The sequence below is a fragment of the Sabethes cyaneus genome, chromosome 2 (assembly GCF_943734655.1).
Source record: "Sabethes cyaneus chromosome 2, idSabCyanKW18_F2, whole genome shotgun sequence".
Taxonomy (NCBI): Eukaryota; Metazoa; Arthropoda; class Insecta; order Diptera; family Culicidae; genus Sabethes; species Sabethes cyaneus.
Genome location: NC_071354.1, coordinates 152,949,464 through 152,969,155, shown reverse-complemented (window position 1 = coordinate 152,969,155; position 19,692 = coordinate 152,949,464). Strand labels below are relative to the sequence as shown.

Sequence of the window (19,692 nt, the reverse complement as noted above, 5' to 3'; positions counted from 1 at the left end):
TACATACACACACACAGAAAATGCTCAGTTTTCGAAACGAAGTCGAATGGTATATGACATTCGGCCCGCAGGACCTTCTTTCCATTTCCGGTTTTTCGAGTGATTTCTATACCTTTATACTATATATTTATATAGTAGAAAGGCAAAACCGTTTCAACTGTTCAGCACAGTCTCAATACTCTCAACTCCCGTATTGCTGACCGTTCGGCTACTGGACTGTTTTCGCGAGAGTAAACCCCAACCGATTGCAGTTTTTCTCCGAATGAATCTGGTGAGCAACTTGACGCTACTAGTAAAGAATTACGTTCAGTATACCTACGGGCAACGCATGATTATCACCGATTGTTACGATGCAACGTGTATACTTCTTTACTTGTGTGAACAAAACACTCAGCAACTTGTTATCAGTGAGTCAGAAAACCATGTGCCAATGCGACGAACCTCCTCACAATCCAGTAAGATTTGCGCGTTCAGCTGAGGAACAGTGAAATTCGTCGTTCTAGCCTCGCGAAACCATTGAGCAGTGTGTGTTACGGATTGCTTGCTGCCACGCAGAAGGGAGGACAATTGGCTCAAGGTACTCTTTCAGTGAAGAAATATGCTTAGGATGATCGATTATCGTGATTATGATAGTGACCAAAGGGCTGACGCTAAAGTGATTGAGCACAATTTGAGCGGTCATTAGCACTTGGATACGAGAACTGAAACTGATCGTGGTTTGTAGGCCATGTTTGGCAGTTAGCATCAACAATTATTTGCGTTCTGGTGCGATGATAACACAATCGATGAGACCACTGCGGGAAGTTATTAGTGTTTCAAAGAGATAGCTTTTGCCCAAACAGATGAGCCGGGATTTTTAGCAGCTGATGATAAGGGCGTCAATTATAATAAATTTTGGTGCAATGACGTGAGCCGAGTGGATGTTACTTTCATTCAATCGCAGTACTACAAATTACTACTAAATGGGTTATATTGTCTGTAAAGTGGTAATGAAGTGGCTATCATTTGCTAATAGTCTTCTTGTTTGGTGTGTTTAAACGACTTAGAAAGCGGTAAATGTGATGCCTGTCATTATTAGTGTGCATGTGTCTATTTTTTTGTGCTGTGAACGAGGTGAACGATGATCGATCAAGTATGTCACACTTCAAGGGATGATCGGTTCAGTATAGCCAATGGAACATGACCACAAGGAAATCTGATTACTATAGTATTATTTTCTGCATTCTAATTTTACCATGCTACATATTTAGCCTGGACACACAAAAATCATTCAGTTTCTTTACTACCCAAAATATTTATTACCATATGCCGTTAACGTAGACATTGTTATGAATTGATAAACCTTGTTTTTCAGGGAATTAAAGATAAGTAGTATTCTGAAAAATAAAATCAAACAAAAAATTGATTCGCTGAAAAAAATTTCCACAAATTAGGAAAGCCAAAAAAATGCAAAGTTTTATTACTCTAATTAGGGTTTATTTCTAATTCCCGTCGTAATAAGGAAAGCCACTCTAATTTTCATCATTTCTTAGGTGGATTTAATTAATACTCCAAAATTTCTACTGCTGATTTGACTCAAACACACTTACCTTCCGATCCGTGCCCTTTGAATTCGCTAAAAAGCGATTATTAAAGCGTTTTATTCAAATTAAGCAACTGACTTTATGTCTTAAATTCGGCGTACCGTTTCAAAATCCGTCCATCAAAATTTTTCATCCTCCGAATTAAAAATCACAATAATGTTTACGAAGCTAGCGCGCATGTATTTGTGTAGGACGGCATGACAAATGTTATTCTGTAAAATTTCTGCAGGTCATGCAACTTTTCCCGGCTGTAGAATAACGACAATGCGTTGCGTCAGTTATTTTCATTTTATGAAAGACGGAAATTGAAACGATTATCCGACATTTTCTTCTTCGTCGCACGAAAAAACGTAGGTAATTGGGCTGGTAGAACTTCTTTAATGATAAAATGCATCCAAATAAATCTCAACTCACTTTGATTGATCGCGTATGATAGTCAACAAACTAAAATATTAGGGAATAACTAATTTTGCATTGTGTGTCATAAAAATCGCTGATATTTTTAATAATTTGTGTTGGATAGGACGCGAATAGGCAATTATGACGAAGCAGCAACATACCCTATATTTCATAGAAAACTATGCTTTTATAAGATTTTGATTCATTCGCAGAAAATATGTTTCCCGGTGTCTTTTGAATAAAGCATTGTGAGCTAGAGCAAACCACCTAATGGACAAAAGTCCTGCATTATAAATGAATTTAAGTACTGAGAAAATATAAAACAAAAGTAATTAATTTAAGGTTCAGAAATAACGAGGGTCGTACGAGACACACATGGTACAAATTTGTTACGTCTATCTGAGAGATCAGCAAACCAAATCGATTTGTAGTTTGAGCCGTTTAATGCCGGACCCGTACCCAATGAGCTCTGCGCAGACCTACACCACAGACAAACAGACATAACACTCGGTTTCCATTCATCGTACCGATTAAACCGTCATTTCAAATTTGGGCTTAGTTGGGAATGTCTCCGTTTTGGTCAAAGTGGCGCTTTTTGACGAAAGAAGGGGAATTCCCCATAAAAAATACTTACTACTTCGAGGGATACCCATGTTGCTATTTGATATTTGGGAATGTCGATCATAGATGGTACTAGTGTTCAGGCTAAATGTGAGGTACGATAATTTTTGTTGATTTTTCTTCCAAGAGTTAGAGTTAGAGTCCAAGAGTACAAACAGACGTCTGTGCCTACACGATTCACCCGTGTAGAGTGATTAATCTATTTTGGACAAAGATTTCTGCGCATATATTTTGGATACTTTAATTGAATTCGGCCGCATGTCCAAAATATATACGCATAAACATCCGATCAAAATAAAGAGTTCCTAATAGATCCAGCTATATTGTAAACTATAAATGCAATAATGCACGCTTGATAAAGACATCAGTTAATATAAAGATTTCAAAACCCATATTTGAGCTAAAAAATTGACCTTTATTCACGTAAAAGCATGCACATCAATGAAAGCCGGCAACCAAAATATCATTTAATATCATTCAAATATTGGAATTGGAGTTCTATCTTTAATTTCTAGAAAGGTTCAACTGGAAAAAGACTGTAGCGACTGAAGCCTCCGTGAGAACTCCGTTCCCACCCTTGCCTCAGAGTACCTTGCACTAACTTACATAAAACGCCCTACTTTATCTCTTTGTTAATTTATCCATTTCTAAAAATCTATTTTGCTTAATTCAGACCCTCGCACAGTGGTAAAAAAGCAAAGTAAAGCAAAGCCTAGGTGCTACATTCAGTTATCGAAACTTGACCTTCCGTTTTTATACGACAGACTTCGCAGCCAGCTGTTAGAGTACAGGACAATTGCAGGGCCAGTTGCTACGATCCTATTGACTCTAATAGCCTCTCCCAGCCGAAATTCCAACATACAACGACTGGATTATTAGGCCAGCGTCATACCTCGAAGCCAACTGGGAGGCAATGATATTTTTATGGCCAATTCAAGAACAGCTAAAACAATTACTACAGCAAAGCAAAGTATAAAAACCCGAATTAATCCACCTAGCGGCGTGACCTAGCCTTTCTACTGCCACAATAATCACTATTCTCAGGAACATCTCTAATTAACTTGACTATATTTTGAAATATCCGTTCTGTATTCCTCAAAATTCTTATTTGCCAGTCAAATTCACAACGTATTGCGTACAATAATTATATTTTCTTTCCTTGGGTGCAGAAATACTTGTAAGCGTCATTTATGTTACTTGATGAACATATTATTTAGTTTTATAACATATACGTGATTTATAGAAACATAATGTAAACACAAAAGATAATTTTTGCAGACTTGAATGAATATATATATAGACAGCCTTAACATTCAGGCCTTAGAGCCACATACGAAACTTGTTTTGAATTGACAATATGAAATATGTGTTCATAGCAGATTTTTTGATATTTTGATATTAATACCATGCGTTCAAAAGTTAGCATATTTGGAAAACAAGAGTTCAGAAAATTTATTATTATATTTCGATTTTGAAGAAAAAGGATATCTACAACAAAATGGTTGATCTCAAAATTTTACTATTAGTTTGCTTGGCTTCAATTTTGCAATATATCTGAATTAGAAAAAATAACTGAATAGAGCATTAGATATAAAAAAAGAGAAATGGAAATATTTCTTAGCTGATGCTCCTTCAGATAATTATTTTTGCATGAAAATCAAAACTTAAGCTTCTTTTGAATGTACTTTCATGAAAAGATAGTCATTAGCTTGATCGCATCGTTTGTACAATGTATCCCGTTAGAGGGTTAGGAAAACAAGATGAGGTCGAATAGTGCAAAAGCTGTGCCATAAACATGCTTGAGAATGGGAAATATGATCGATGTGATTTCCAGTGCTTGTCAATTCGATTTATTTATTGAAATATGATGCATGACATAAGATTTCTGTCTTTTAAAGTGTCACTAACGAAAACAAATCGTACAAAATTACTACCGTACAATGTTTTGCTCCTATTTTTATATAAAATTTCTAAGCTCTAGTATTTATTGATTGGAAACAGCATCTATTGATGCGCAAAAATTGTTTGCAATTTATATAAGTTTATCTGGAAAAATCAATCCATTAGTATGTTAAATCCTATACACCACTATATCTAAATGCTTAAATTAATGCTTTTCTTCGCTTTTTGCTTTTCTTGTCTAATTGCGAGTTACAGCAAGTGAAGAAAATTTATTTATTTATTATTTATTATTATTTATTTATTAAAATGACAATCGAAATCTTAAATTAAAGAAAAGAAAAAACTTTTTCCGATTGAATCCCACTACAGTGGGATTTCGAATTTGGCAATGTTTGATTTTGGCAACAAAAGTATCCGTTTTTGGCAACACAAAATATTTTACTTCCAAAAGTATGCTTAAACATCGAAACGTGCCGCTCGAGCCAAAAATGCTGATGCTTAAATATCAGTCAGTTTCCGCATTACTTTAAATGACGAAAAAATATTGCCCTAAGTGTGTTCATGAAAAAAAGTTTGCGATCATAGAATGTTTCGAACAATAATATTTTTATTGCCGTAGGATTATGTCTTACCGTAGGTCACCAAAAACTTACTTACACCGCATGGATAGGTCTTGGCGGATTTTGTGAAAAAGGTTGCAATCGTTGATTAATAACATTTAGTTAATTTCCAATGCATTTACATTCAATTTTGTCATATCAAAAAGGGTCTCGATTTTGGCACGGTTTCGATTTTAGCAACATAGGCGACACGCATTTGTTGCCAAATTCGAAATCCTACTGTATTTAATATTTATTTGCGACAGATGCATAGTTCGCCTACAACGTGCAGGCTTCATCAGTGTCTTATTTCGAAGTGTATACGTATCTGTCGCGAATAAATTTTAAATATTGGAATTCAGTCGGAAAAAGTTTTTTCTTTTCTTTAATTTCAGAGTTCGTATTCCACATTCCACTAAGAGGCTTCGAAAACTTCAGACAATTGACATGTTTCACACTCTCCTTGAATTTCAATGCAAATTTCAAAATTGCAAATCGTCATCACAAACACACATATACATACATACACACATACATACACACATACATACATAAATACATACATACATACATACATACATACATACATACATACATACATACATACATACATACATACATACATACATACATACATACATACATACATACATACATACATACATACATACGCACACACATACACACATACATACATACATACATACATACATATATACATACATACACACATACATCACACACATTGAAAACAATCAACATTTGATTGAAATGTTTTGGTTTTACACGTTTTAACGGTTTAATATACGGTGCTTAAGTGTTAAAGTTTGAATAACTTTTGAATGAACCGTCCGATTTTCAATAACTCGGTTTCGTTTGATAGATCTCAACAGTAATTTTCAAATGATAATAAATCTGGTGATGCTTTACATTGAATTAATGCTTATATGTTACAAAAATATGTTTTAAATACAATTTTTTCACATTTCTTTATGTAACTTTCAAACTACAAGTCCAATCGTCATGAAATTCTGAAGTTAAGGGTTTGCAAGGCTCCTCTTTCATATGCAATCAATTTGGTTCAAATCGGTTGAAGGACTTATGAGATAATGAAGCCCCATATTTTTCGTATTTTTATACATAACTTTTGAACTAAAAGTCCGATCAGTATGAAATTCAATAGCGACCTATGGGACACCTAGACCTTTCATTTGACACTAAGATCATAAAAATCGGTACAGCCATCTCCGAGAAAAGTGAGTGAGATTGAAAAGCGTCACATACACACACACACACATACACACACACATACATACACACACACAGAAAATGCTCAGTTTTCGAAACGAAGTCGAATGGTATATGACATTCGGCCCGCAGGACCTTCTTTCCATTTCCGGTTTTTCGAGTGATTTCTATACCTTTATACTATATATTTATATAGTAGAAAGGCAAAACGGTATTCGAAAAAAATTAGTCAGGCTAATTTGCTTGTTATTTTATTTCTTGTGAGTAAAAATGACTGAAATTATTATTTATAATGGCAGAGTGTTGCATCAAAATCGATTGAGATGATGGCTTCGGAATGTATTTCTGTTAAAAAATTCTGTACAGAATACTGATTTCATTTTAAGCAGGCATGAAAATTTAAGGAAGTGTCAAGAGAACAAAATTTGTAGCTCATGATGAATTCAAGAATGAGGAACAAACGCACTGGACTAGCGAAATTAAGAACGCATGCAAACGCTAAAAATGAACACAAATTGAAGCACGCGCAGTTTGAACAATTTTAAAGTCATCCAAACTACACTATACCAATTAAAGAAAAGGCAAACAAGCCAATTGAATTTTATTCGAAAATTGATTATTATGACTTTTATTCAATTGATAGATTTCGTTAGATTTGCGATGCTTTTTCACACGGTGTTAACATTATGTACATAAGCAATGTTGAAGAAGCTACGTTATACCACTGGCCATGATTCAAAGTAACGACTGGAACTTTAGAGAACTTCAATAATAAAATATAGCTCGTCTTTTTACATCATCAAGGTGATCGTATATCCACCTATTAGTGAGGAACAAATGATCACAAACATTTGTATTTATATATTTGTATTTATTTATCTGAGCCATTCGACGTGTCTTAATGAATAAAAAATTATATTAATTTCTAAGAAAACCATTGAGCAAACGATTACGAAAAACATGAATTGGAACATTAAAATCGAACATCTCAAACATTTCATCAAAACGATAGCATATACAACGTACAGGTTCAAAACTACAGGTTCAATTAATATTGATCACATAAACAAATGGTGAAAAATTTCGATATAATGTAGTAGATAGTAATTACCTAAACAATTGATGAACACAAACAACACACTCTAGCATTGGACCTACCACTGCTATCATTGTTATTCATGGGAGGTATTTATGTTCAATCCCAATGGCAAACGCATAAATTGACAATGACCTGAAGGGGTCAAAAAAGCTATGAATTTTCTGGATTCCTCTAGCTGAATTTCATGAAAACCAGACATCAACTCTATTGTCGTCAAATATTTTGCTCAGGCCAATTGATCCAAATTTGTTTCAATTCGCGATAGCGGAAATAAGTCTGAAATTAAAAAAAAAATTCTATTTTTGTTTTGTTTAACACTTATACAGCATGTCTCTGAACAATATTAATGATTGGATTGAGCAACTTTAGTTTTGTAGTCACATTCTTTTTTATTTTTTATTATAAGGCCATTGCAAATTATTTTTAAAATTTTTGTAAAAACGCATAAAACACTTGTTTTTGCTCGATTAAAAAAATCTCTGTTTTTTATGCCTCCCCCCTTCAGTGGCCCAACACCGGAAGGACAAAAACTTTATAAAATATTTGTAATAGCCTAACGCTGACTAGATACAATCGCGGACAAGATACAACACTTATAACTCTTACAAAATGACATATTGTAAGAGTTATAAGTGTTGTGTCTTGTCCGCGATTGTGTCTAGTGATTGTGTCTCTTACGTTGGGACGAAAAATTTAATTTGTTTGGCCTAACGCTGATTCTAGACAAATTCTGATTCATTAGTTTGTTAGCTGGTTTGAGTTTATTGGGTGTATATTTTAAAGTCCTTTGCTTGACGCTGCTTAAATACATTTAAAGGTTCTGAAATCAAAGTTAAAAATACTCAAAGATTACGAGTAGAATTCATAAACTTGATTTAAAATTCATTTTATATGTAGTATGATAATATCAAATTAATAACAAGATAAGTAAAAGTAAAAGATATATTTTTGAGATATGGTGTCGTCTGTTAACGATAAATCATAATATAATCGAATTAAATATGAAACATCTTAATCAATTTCCGATAGGTGTAACTTCGAACGAAACACAGAGCGCCTCTGTTCAAACATTAATTGCGTTTGTTCGTTGCGACCGTTAGAACGTCACTGGATCTATTCAGCTGGCTAAATAATGTATTATTGTCTGTCTTAAAATCGACTGAATGAATTAAAAATGCAGTTTTTTACTTTATAGGTAAATGAACTGTAATTTGCATTCCACGTAGCTAATTTTTCGGTTAGGATCCAAATAGGAAGCGGATGTACTCAATCGTTCGCTTTCTATTAAAACGATATTTTCTCAACACTATCTGAGGAACTTCCGCTGACAAATGTGTGGGAATGCAAGCAAAACATAATCACTTACCCTAAGTGTTCTCAATTAACTAGTCTATTCGAAGAATGTCTAAGAAGCTCAGCTCCGCCCCATAAATTGACATGTTCCGGAGTAATTGTTCGTCATAATCAACAAACGGATTAAGGAATCTTAATAGGTGAGCAAAACGGCGGGACAGAATAGAAATACGCGCGCACTCTTTGCGCTAAGTCAACGGCAATAGTGCATAGTTAAGTCCACTCACATACCGGTTCCCAGTGATATTGTCAGAAGCCTATAACAAGCTCGTGTGACACGCGACGAGACAGAGATTGTTAGTCACACACATGTCGGGTATTTCTCGCGCATCGTTTACCCCTGAAAATCACTACTTTTACGCTTGGTTAGCAAACTTTTGTCGGCGTGCCTCGTTGTAAGGTTCATTCTGTCTCTCCAATAGAATCGTAAACATCGTATACAGTTATCATTCTGGAAGCTTGAATGGAATTTATGGTACACTGAATATCGAAAGTATGAAGTACCTACTTCAAATCGCGTTATGTTTAGATATGGAAAGAGTGCCGATGCCGAGGAAATGGTTGCTCTACAAAAAAGAATTGGTAATTTTGAATCTCTATAAACAACAAGCTTTCAACACGCGGCTGGTTCGCCTTCTCATAATTATTTAATTGCAGCTTATCTCATTACCCCTTTACCCACACAATTTTGTTGAAAATGAATATCTTATATTGAAAATTTAACCTTAAAGTTTCAAATTGCACTGTATCTAACATGTTTTATCATAAACCAAACTCTAAATGTTTGGAATTATTTTCAAAAACACAAATTTAATTTTCGGAATTTTCAGTATAATATTTGGTAAATGTTAGCCTTCCAAATGACCTCAAGGTACGACGCTGGTTTAACAAGCCAGTCGTCGTATGTTCGAGTCTCAGCTGGAAAACGCCGTTAGTATCAATAGAATCGTAGCACTATTTTATTTTATTTATTTACTGCGTCTTCAGTTAATACTCTACAGGCTGAAATATATATCTAAATTAATTGTCTTACACTACTTTTAAAACGATGTCTACTAACTTGAAAATCAATCACATCTAAATAACTCAACAGACTAAAACACTTCTCCAGCGGATGGTTTTGACCAAACACTGTTCTATGTAACGAGTGGATTATTTTCGCACTAAAAAACACTTTAATTAATCGGACAGCGAAGACACATGTGTTTTATTTATTAGAACTTTTTGTTGGTTTTTAACGATGAGAGACCTGTTGCCAGCTAATAAAGCAAAATAAGAAACAGGGGTGTGCAATATGTTTAAATCAGGGTTGGGTATTATGCTGAAACGATCGCCGCTTTGTTATCACCTCTATACACTAGTCCGACATCCACTGAACCCCTTATGTATTGGAGAACACGCTTAAGGTGCGTCCAGTGTTCCTCAGTTGGACAACTTTGAAATTGACTAAAAATTTACCACTGCGCATAGATCAGGACGTGTTGTTAATGTTACATACATTAAACATCCCACGAGTTCTCTGTATCATTTCGACGTTTTATGTGACTCTTCACCTTTTTCGAGTCTGAAGCGACTTTCCATGGGAACAGTGCTTGATTTGCAGTCTGCCATACCAAAACGATCGAGCAAACTCTGTAGGTACCTACGTTGGCTGATACACAAAATTCGACTCTCCACGTCCCTTTCGATTCGCATACCGAGAAAATTTGTGATTTCACCGACGTCGGTCATGTCAAATTGCTTTGACAGGCAAGACTTAAGGGGATATGAACGACCAAAAATTTTGAAAAACCACGGGAAGTGGCGGAAAAACGATCATACACATAAGCATTCCAGTGCGGCGTGGAATAACTTCGGCGAAATAAAACGCTGCTCCTGGAAAACCACGATTTTCAAACTTTATGTACCTTTTTCTCAGAAACTACACAACGTATTGGAATAAACTTTTTTTTGTTTTGTTGGTAGTAGCTTGGCAAAGACTTTTTTTTTGAGTTTCGTAAACAAAACACAGCTTGAGAAAAACAAAAAAGAAGAAGTAAAAATGCCTGAAAAAATAAAATTTTGCCTTCTTTTTCTTTTTTCTCTGGCTGTGTTTCGTTTACAAACCGCAAAAGTTATAAAAGTCTTTGCCAAGCTACTACCAACAAAACAAAAAAAAGTTTGTTCCAATATGTTGTGTAGTTTCTGAGAAAAAGGTACATAAAGTTTGAAAATCGTGGTTTTCCAGGAGCGGCGTTTTATTTGGCCGAAGTTGTTCCACGCCGCACTGGAATGCTTATGTGTATGATCGTTTTTCGGCCACTTCCCGTGGTCGGATCATTACAAATTTAATATCAAAATAAGCGGAAAAGACTGCAAAATTAAAATCTGAAATAAAAAACTTATGATTTTTTCAAAATTTTTAGTCGTTCATGTCCCCTTAACGATGCGTATCTCCTTCAGGCTATGTCCAATCACAAGAATGTCATCCACGTACAAGATCAAATAAATTTTCATATCTTTCTCACCTCGCAAATACAAGCATTGGCCACTGTTGCTCCTTCTGAAACCTAGTTTAGAAACCTAGAAACGATCATTCCAAGCTTTCGAAACTGAAATGTTGGCAATACTGTTAAAAAAAATTGTAATATACTGTATAAATGTTTTCTCGATATGTCAAGGTATTTTTACATTGCGTAGAGAATCACTGATTCAATAAAAAGTTATTTTGCTCTTAATTTTACATTAAAAATAGGGGATTGCTTGCTTTAAAACGCTGTATCTCGAGATCGGTAAAGAATACCTCGGAGCGATGAGCGATTCTTATGTAAAAAAATCTACGAAACACGGTGAAATTGGAATTTTTGAGATAAAATTGTCTTCATTGAAAGAAAAATATAAATTTAGTTTTCAAATTGAATTTAGACATATTTGACAGCACTGGTGCTCAAAAATATGATCTTTTTCAGATTCCTTGGGTAATTTCCTTTGAAGATGTGAAAATGTCTTTTTAAACCTAATATTTCCGGAGATATAAGCAAAAGAAAATAAGAGGTTTTGACAAAAACGGGTATTTTCCTTAAAAATGGAGGTGCTCGCATCAATCGAGGGAATGTCCGATCGGCACCAAATTTTGGATTTCTACTTTCTGACCGAAAACAAACAATCTGGCAATATTTGGTTAAAATCCGTGAAGGTCGATTACACGGGTCTCGGACACTTCGCGTGGAATGACCCATATGTATTATAACGATTGAATATCATTATAATACATACATACTTACTTACTTATTCAGCCGAGAGCCGGGGTGGCTCTTGCCGTATCAAGAATTCCTCTCCATTGTAATCGGTCCTGGGCTACTCGTCGCCGATTCGTTGCGCGTCTCGACACACGCAAGTCGGCTTCAACCTGGTCGAGCCATCTAGTACGTTGAGCCCCTCTATTCCTGGTGCCGGTGGGGTTCTTGAAGAGAACGGATTTCACTACAGAGTCGTCCGGCATCCTTGCGACGCGGCCGGCCCATGGTAGTCTCCCAACTTTCGCCAGGTGTACGATGGGAATCTCTCCAAGCAGTGCCTGTAGCTCGTGATTCATACGTCTCCGCCACTCTCCGCTTTCCGTCTGTACTCCGCCAAAAATAGTCCGCAACACCTTTCGTTCGAAAACGGCAAGTGCACGTATGTCTTCCGTAAGTAAAGTTACTGTCTCAAGTCCGTAGAGGACTACCGGCCTGATTAGCGTTTGGTACATCGTCAGTTTTGTGCGGCGGCGTATGCTCCTTGATCGAAACGTCTTGCGAAGGGAAAAGAAGGCTCGATTTCCAGCTTGAATGCGTCGTTGGATCTCCTTACTCGTATTATTGTCGGCGGTGACCAGAGATCCTCGGGAGCCTCTTCCTAGCATATATTTGGTTTTCAACGCATTAATTTGTAACCCTATCCTCCTGGCCTCCGTTTTTAGTCTGGAGTAGATTACCTCCGCCGTCCCACGGTTTCTAGTAATGATGTCGAGGTCGTCTGCAAAGGCGTGTTGGCAGAGTTGGCTACTCTTACTGAAGATCGCTCCCCTCGTTTCAATGCCCGCTCGCCGGATCACACTTTCAATAGCGATATTGAATAACATACAGGACAGTCCATCCCCTTGCCGTAACCCTCTGCGCGATTCGAATGGGCTTGAGAGTGTCCCCGAAACGCACACGTAACACATGACTCGTTCCAGAGTAGCTTTGATAAGTTGCGTCAGTTTGTCCGGAAAACCGTACTCGTGCATTATCTGCCATAGCTGTTCGCGTTCAACGGTATCGTATGCTGCTCTGAAATCCACGAAAATATGATGCGTGGGCACGTTGTACTCTCGACATTTCTGAAGGATTTGTCGGAGAGTAAAAATTTGATGCGTAGTAGCACGGGCCCCCATAAAGCCCGCCTGATACTTCCCTACGAATTCTCTTGCTATTGGGGATAGACGACGCAACAAAATCTGGGAGAGCACCTTGTAGACGGCGTTGACCAGCATAATGCCGCGGTAGTTACAGTAGTCTAGCCGGTCGCCCTTTTTGTAGATGGGACAGACTACGCCTTCCATCCACTCCTCCGGTAGTTTCTCTTCTTCCCAAATCCTTGAAATCATCCCGTGAAGTGCCGTTACTAGCAGTTCTTGGCCATTTTTGAAGAGTTCTGCCGGGAGTCGGTTCTCCCCGGCGGCTCTATTATTCTTCAGCAGACCGATTTCTCGTCGGATCTCTTCGAGATCGGGAGCCGGTACGCTGTTGTCGTTTGTAGATACTCCGAGGTTAACTTCCATTGCGTCTCCTGCTGCTATATCGTCGTTGAGGTGTTCATCGAAGAACTGCTTCCACCTGTCGACCACCTCGCGCTCGTTTGTGATAAGATCCCTCCCTCGTCCCTACACATGTCAGGATTTGGTGTGTGGGCCTTGCGAGTTTCGTTCATCTTCTCGTAAAACTTGCGGGTATCATTAGCCCGGAATAGTTGTTCAAGCTCCTCACGATCTCTGTCCTCCTTCTGGCGCTTTTTCCTTCTCAGGATCGTGGTCAACTCATTCCTCGCTCGTCGATACTTGGCCAAATTCTCTCTCGTGGATATGCTCAGATAGTTTTCCCAAGCTCTTTTTTCCTCTCTATCGCTTCTTGGCATTCCCCGTCAAACCAATCATTTCGTGCACTCGAGGTTTCCACACCTAGCACCGCGGTTGCGGCCGAGCGTATCCTACTCCATCCGTTTTCGAGGGTCGAAGCATCTAGCTTCACAGAAGAAGGCAGAGCTTCATCCAGCACGCGCGCGTAGTTTTCGGCAGTTCGTGGGTTGTCTAGTTGCCGAATGTTTAGCCGAGGAGGGCGACTTTGTCGCGAGGTATAAACCGTCGATAGTTTTGAGCGCACATGTACTGCTACTAGGTAGTGGTCCGAGTCAATATCCGCACTCCGTAGGGAGCGTACGCTGGTGATGTTCGAGAAAAACCGGCCCTCGATGAGAATATGGTCGATTTGGTTCGAGGTTCGTTGGTCAGGTGATCTCCAGGTGGCCTTGTGGATATCTTTGTGAGGAAAGAAGGTGCTTTTGATCACCAAGCCTCGGGAAGCCGCAAAATTGATGCATCGCTAGCCGTTATCGTTCGTGTCGGTGTGCAGGCTATGGGACCCGATCACCGGTCTATACATTGCTTCCCTGCCAATTTGGGCGTTCATATCCCCGATGACGATCTTGATGTCCCGTGGTGAGCAGCTGTCGTACGTTGCCTCCAGCTGCGCATAGAACGCTTCCTTCTCGTCGTCGGGTCTACCTTCGTGTGGGCAATGCACGTTTATGATGGTGTAGCTGAAGAAACGGCCTTTTATCCTCAACACGCACATCCTCTCGTTGATCGCTTTCCAATCCATTACGCGATGCTGCATTTTGCCCAACACTACGAAGCCCGTTCCCAGCTCGTTGGTAGCACCACCAATCTGGAAAAATCGGGCTCTGCCGCCACGGATCCTCCACACCTTCTCGCCCTTGCGACAGATCTCCTGCAGTGCCACGATGCCAAACTTTCGGGGTTCTAGCTGATCGAGCAGGACCCTGTCGCCACCAACGAAATTTAGCGATCTGCAGTTCCAGGTACTAAGTCTCCATTCCATGTCCTTATTTCGTCGCCTTGGTCCATGCCGAATATTTCTAGAAGATATTTCTTGACTCTTGTTGTAAGTTTTTTGTTGTTTAGATAGGTAGCCGTACTAGGGCTTACGATACCGAGTCTCGTGATGGGGCTGCCATCTTGCAGTGTCGAGACACACTGTGCCTCCTCCCTTGTTGGTATACGACCTTAGTTTCCACCGGGGTTGGTTACCTGATCTCCGCTAAGGTTGCTCGTATTCCAGCTGGTACTACGTGGAGCTAGGGGTAGGAGGTGCTAGATAAGAGGCTAGGGAACACAATGGGGTCTGTTTTACGCATTATCCAACCAATTACCAACCATAATACAATTACCATAATACATACATGGTTATGTTAAAATGACTTGCCTGTGCTGCCGGTTGAGAAATTAAAATTTTTACTAGCTGAAAATATTTTTCAACATTTTATCCATTTTTTATGATTGTAAACTACTGCATAAGCAAATTAAATCTGTTTGCAATAAGTTTTGTGCATTTTATTGCTTTATATTGGGTTGACGGTTAAATAAACATTGGCCGGTTGTTATTGTTTTGTTTTGCCCATTATTTTCGAAGAAAATTGGTCTAAATTTAATGCTTGATGTTCGAAAAATACCATATGTACAAATAAAATGGATTTAGTTTTCATTATTGTAAAAACGAAAAATTTCTCAACCTGCAGCAACAATTTTTTCGCAAATTTTTAGGACCTTTACGGAAATGATCATTATTTCTGTAGTTTTCTAAAATCCAATATTTTGGTTTTTTCTGTCTTTTTTTCTGACAATAGAAATAGCTTTCCAATGATGTATAACACTCATAATTAAAACATTCTGATTAAGTTTTATGGACCAAAACCAAAATTGGTCTCAACCTGCAGCAGTCTCCCTTACTCATTTCAGGCATATTATTAACTGAGGTGTACGCTAAGTTGTACGTCATAATCGAAATTTAAATTTGCGGTCCAAATGTTATCATCTCCTGCTCGTTGTCAAGCGAGACTAATCGAACATCAAAAATTCCAGAATAAACATTCAGTGACAGCACCATCAACAAGTTGTCCAACGCATGAGTGGCTCGTGGTGCTATCTCAAGTACTAAAGTCAAAGCTTTTAAATTGATTCATCTGATCTAAATATGGCCGTTCCAATTGGCAGCATCCTGGAACCGTATAGACCACAAAATAAGTTAATCAGTTATGGTACGGTAAAGTGGTCGAGAGTCAAACATCAGCAGACATACTGCATCCGTGTCAATCGCAGTCTTGATAATGAATCGATAAGCAAACAATTTACGGATTTTTTCGACATCACTCTATTATTGTCTTTGACATTGACAAGCAACAGTAGTGATAAGATAATGCTGATCCCATTCGAGGTAACAGTTGCAATTTACAATGCAAACTCTACCGTACTACAAATTCTTTCACATATCCGCTATCCCTTGATGAGCAATGGCCAATACTGGCTTAACCGGCTACAATGCAAATCAATTTTCGTATTTTCCCTCTCTCCTGAGACTGCATTGAATCGATCCTTATCAGATAATCTACGCGTGGAAGTACTGCGTCACACAACGTAACAATTTGCTACAATCAGAGCGTGAAATAAACAAATTTTCCTTTCGTTTTCAGTGAAGAACGAACTAGACGACGAACAACACTGTATGCAGAACCATGCTGTTCCGAGTGAAAACGTGCTAGACATTCCGAGGCTATCTTAACCACCAGAACCTTTACCAATCCGTTAACTACATAGGCATTGAGATGACGACCACAGTGGAGCAGAAAACCGGTGGCCTCAAGCGAGAAATGGGCTTGATGTCCGCCATCAACGTCATCATCAGTGTTATGATCGGATCAGGAATATTCGTTTCGCCAACGGCTGCTCTGCGATACTCTGGAAGCGTGGGATTCTGCTTAATCATTTGGAGCGTTTGTGGAGTGATTTCCTTACTGGGAGCACTATGCTTTGCCGAACTGGGAACGATAGTTCCTCGCTCCGGTGCAGAGTATGCCTATCTGATCGAGTCCTTTGGAAAGACTCATCGGTTTTGGGGTCCACTACCATCGTTCATCTGTGCTTGGGTCTATGTCATGGTACTAAGACCCGCCGAAATCGCTGTAATCATCCTCACGTTTGCAGAATACTCCATATTGCCTTTCAGTCATGTGCTTGGATTAGACCATCTTCCTTCAGAGGACCTCCATCGACTTATCAAGCTGGTAGGAATTTTAGGATTAGGTAGGTGGAAAAAAACGGTTGGCCATATACCCCTAAAATTTTATTTATGTTGCAGGCATCATAACGTATATTAATCTCAGCAGTGTAAAGCTGTATGTTACCATAAACAACATCTTCGGATTCTGTAAAGTGTTTGCCTGTCTAGTTGTAATTTTTGGTGGTATCTACCAGTTAGCAATCGGCAATACGGAGAATCTCTCCCGAGGATTCACAGGCAGCCATTTCAATGCGGGGAACATTGCGTTAGCGTTCTACAACGGTCTCTGGGCCTACGATGGATGGTCCAGCGTAACGACAATCACAGAGGAAATCAAAAAACCGGAAATGTAAATGAGTTTTTATTAGATTGTAGACTTACGCTAAACTTATTTATTTTTTAGTAACATTCCCCGCTCCATAATAATTGCCGTCCCGATCATCACAGGATTGTACGTCTTTATGAACATGGCATATATGACCGTTTTATCGCCAGAGGAGATGATTAAATCGGAAGCCGTTGGACTCGATTTCGGAGAACGGGTTCTAGGTTCATTTGCTTTTCTAATTCCACTGGGGGTAGCATGTGCGACTTTCGGTTGTGCCCTCAGTATACAGTTCGGAGTGACTCGCCTGTGTTACGTAGCAAGTCAAGAAGGTCAAATGCTGGAGTCACTGTCCTACATCCACGTGCGACGTCTAACTCCTGCTCCTGCGGTGGCTATGCAAGCAATCCTGGCTCTGATGTTTATCCTTGTCGGCAACATCGAGGAGCTAATTGAGTTAGCATCATTTTTCATCTGGTTTTTCTATGGATCCGCTTTTATCGCTTTGCTCACGTTGAGGAAAACCCAACCGAATGTTCATCGGCCGTATAAAGTTCCATTATTTGTACCAATTATCACTCTTGGAGTGTCCATATTTCTCTCTATCGTGCCGATCGTAGCCGATCCATCACCAAAGTATTTCTTCGCCGTTGCGTTTATCCTAAGCGGAATAGCTGTATACACGCCATTCGTATACTACAAAATACGACCAACGTGGATGAGTAAGGCAACGAATATTAGTTTATCTGTAACCAGCCTTCACAAACCGTTATCTACTTTCAGATAAAGTTACTTATCTTATCCAGATGTTATTCGAAGCCGTGCCCACCTCAGAAAAGTTGGATTAGCCTGCTGCGCTGTACAAATATTTCGTTTTAATAAACAGCTATAAAACACCCACGAAGCGTTTATTATTATGAAACCCGAGTTCCATAGCGCAATGCGGAACGAAAATAAATTACACGAATCGTGAATGACATGCTGTCAGTGTGACGGAGTCTTTCGCCCGTGTTCTCGACCATTTTTTGGTACAAATTTCTTAGACTAAATTTGTGTGACCCAATACTTTTTCCATCAACTCGTCAGGTATCACCATTTGTAACTCAAACGGCACGTTTCTTGTAGGCAGACCTTCGATCTGCTTAACTAGCAATGCCCTAATGTACGTGTTTTTTTGGCATTTTCGAATCAAAACGATTTTCTACGTAATTTTCACGTAGGCATAATATTACGTAATCCATGAATATTTCATTATTTGTACGCCAATGGTATACCTCGAAGTTTTCCTTGAATTTTGGGAAGACTTAACCGTCTACTTATTACTGATCCAGTTGAAACCCGTAGTAATAACGCACACAGAACAATAAAACCGAATGAAGCACACGGTTTTCAACTGAAATAGCAATATTAAAGAATTACACATTTGTTTAACGTAAAGGTCAGTGTTTATGTGTTTTCCTAGGTTTACCGACTATAAGGGGTTATCCTTTAGTTGAGTCCGAACGACCAATAGCGAGTAAGAACTGCATATAACCAACAATTCAGTAGACCGAAGGCTGCGAATGTTTTGACATACAGTTGATATTTCCCTACTGCAAGAGTTAAATTCTATGACTAAAGATGAAAGAAGGAAGCAGTCACCAGTGACTTTGCTGGCCTAGATCATAATTGAAGAAGATGTGCGCCGTCTGATGAGCGGTATCAACTATCAACAATAGCAAACTGCGAGAATATCTTTGAAATAATGACGAATTTTGTTTCAGTTTTTGATGAAATATAATGTCATTACCTTTAATTGACATTTACACGGTGTTTCGAGTGAAAGTATGGTAAAAAAGGGTTGTAATTATTATTGGAGCCTTGCTTTTTGGCACCTTTCAGACCTAGCACCCTCGGCGGTGGCTAGTATGACAACCGCACGCTACGGCACTGGCCTTACCTACATGATGCGAAAACGATTTTTCTTTTATACGTTGGAAATCATTCCAAGGGACCTAAGAAGGTCAAAGTTCACGAGGAATGATCCATCTATTCACCAAGATAAATGAAAGCCAATCCACCATTGAATTTCTACAATTTCCGCATACCCGCACAAATTTGTGAATTTCCGCATGCCCAGCCGTAGTAACTCCAGGTAGTAGTAACGTAGTAACGTATTCCAGGACTCTCTTCTGCTGGTGTTCGTTGACTTCGAAAAGGCGTTCGACTG

General features: G+C 38.6%; 1 protein-coding gene across 3 annotated transcripts; it reads left to right on the top strand.

The window, feature by feature from the left end:
* Window positions 1-435: 435 nt before the first annotated feature.
* LOC128734806 (b(0,+)-type amino acid transporter 1-like) lies at window positions 436-18,401 on the top strand. 3 transcript variants are annotated; one of them, XM_053829161.1, is made up of 5 exons: window positions 436-577; window positions 16,572-17,181; window positions 17,237-17,507; window positions 17,562-18,205; window positions 18,267-18,401. In XM_053829161.1, the coding sequence occupies exons 2-5, from the start codon at window positions 16,704-16,706 to the stop codon at window positions 18,329-18,331; spliced, it is 1,458 nt and encodes a 485-aa protein (XP_053685136.1). In that variant the 5' UTR covers window positions 436-577; window positions 16,572-16,703; the 3' UTR covers window positions 18,332-18,401. The 3 variants fall into 3 exon arrangements, with proteins under 3 accessions (XP_053685136.1, XP_053685138.1, XP_053685137.1); XM_053829163.1 differs by lacking the exon at window positions 436-577 and adding an exon at window positions 623-716; XM_053829162.1 differs by lacking the exon at window positions 436-577 and adding an exon at window positions 8,820-8,944.
* The last annotated feature ends 1,291 nt before the right edge of the window (window positions 18,402-19,692 follow it).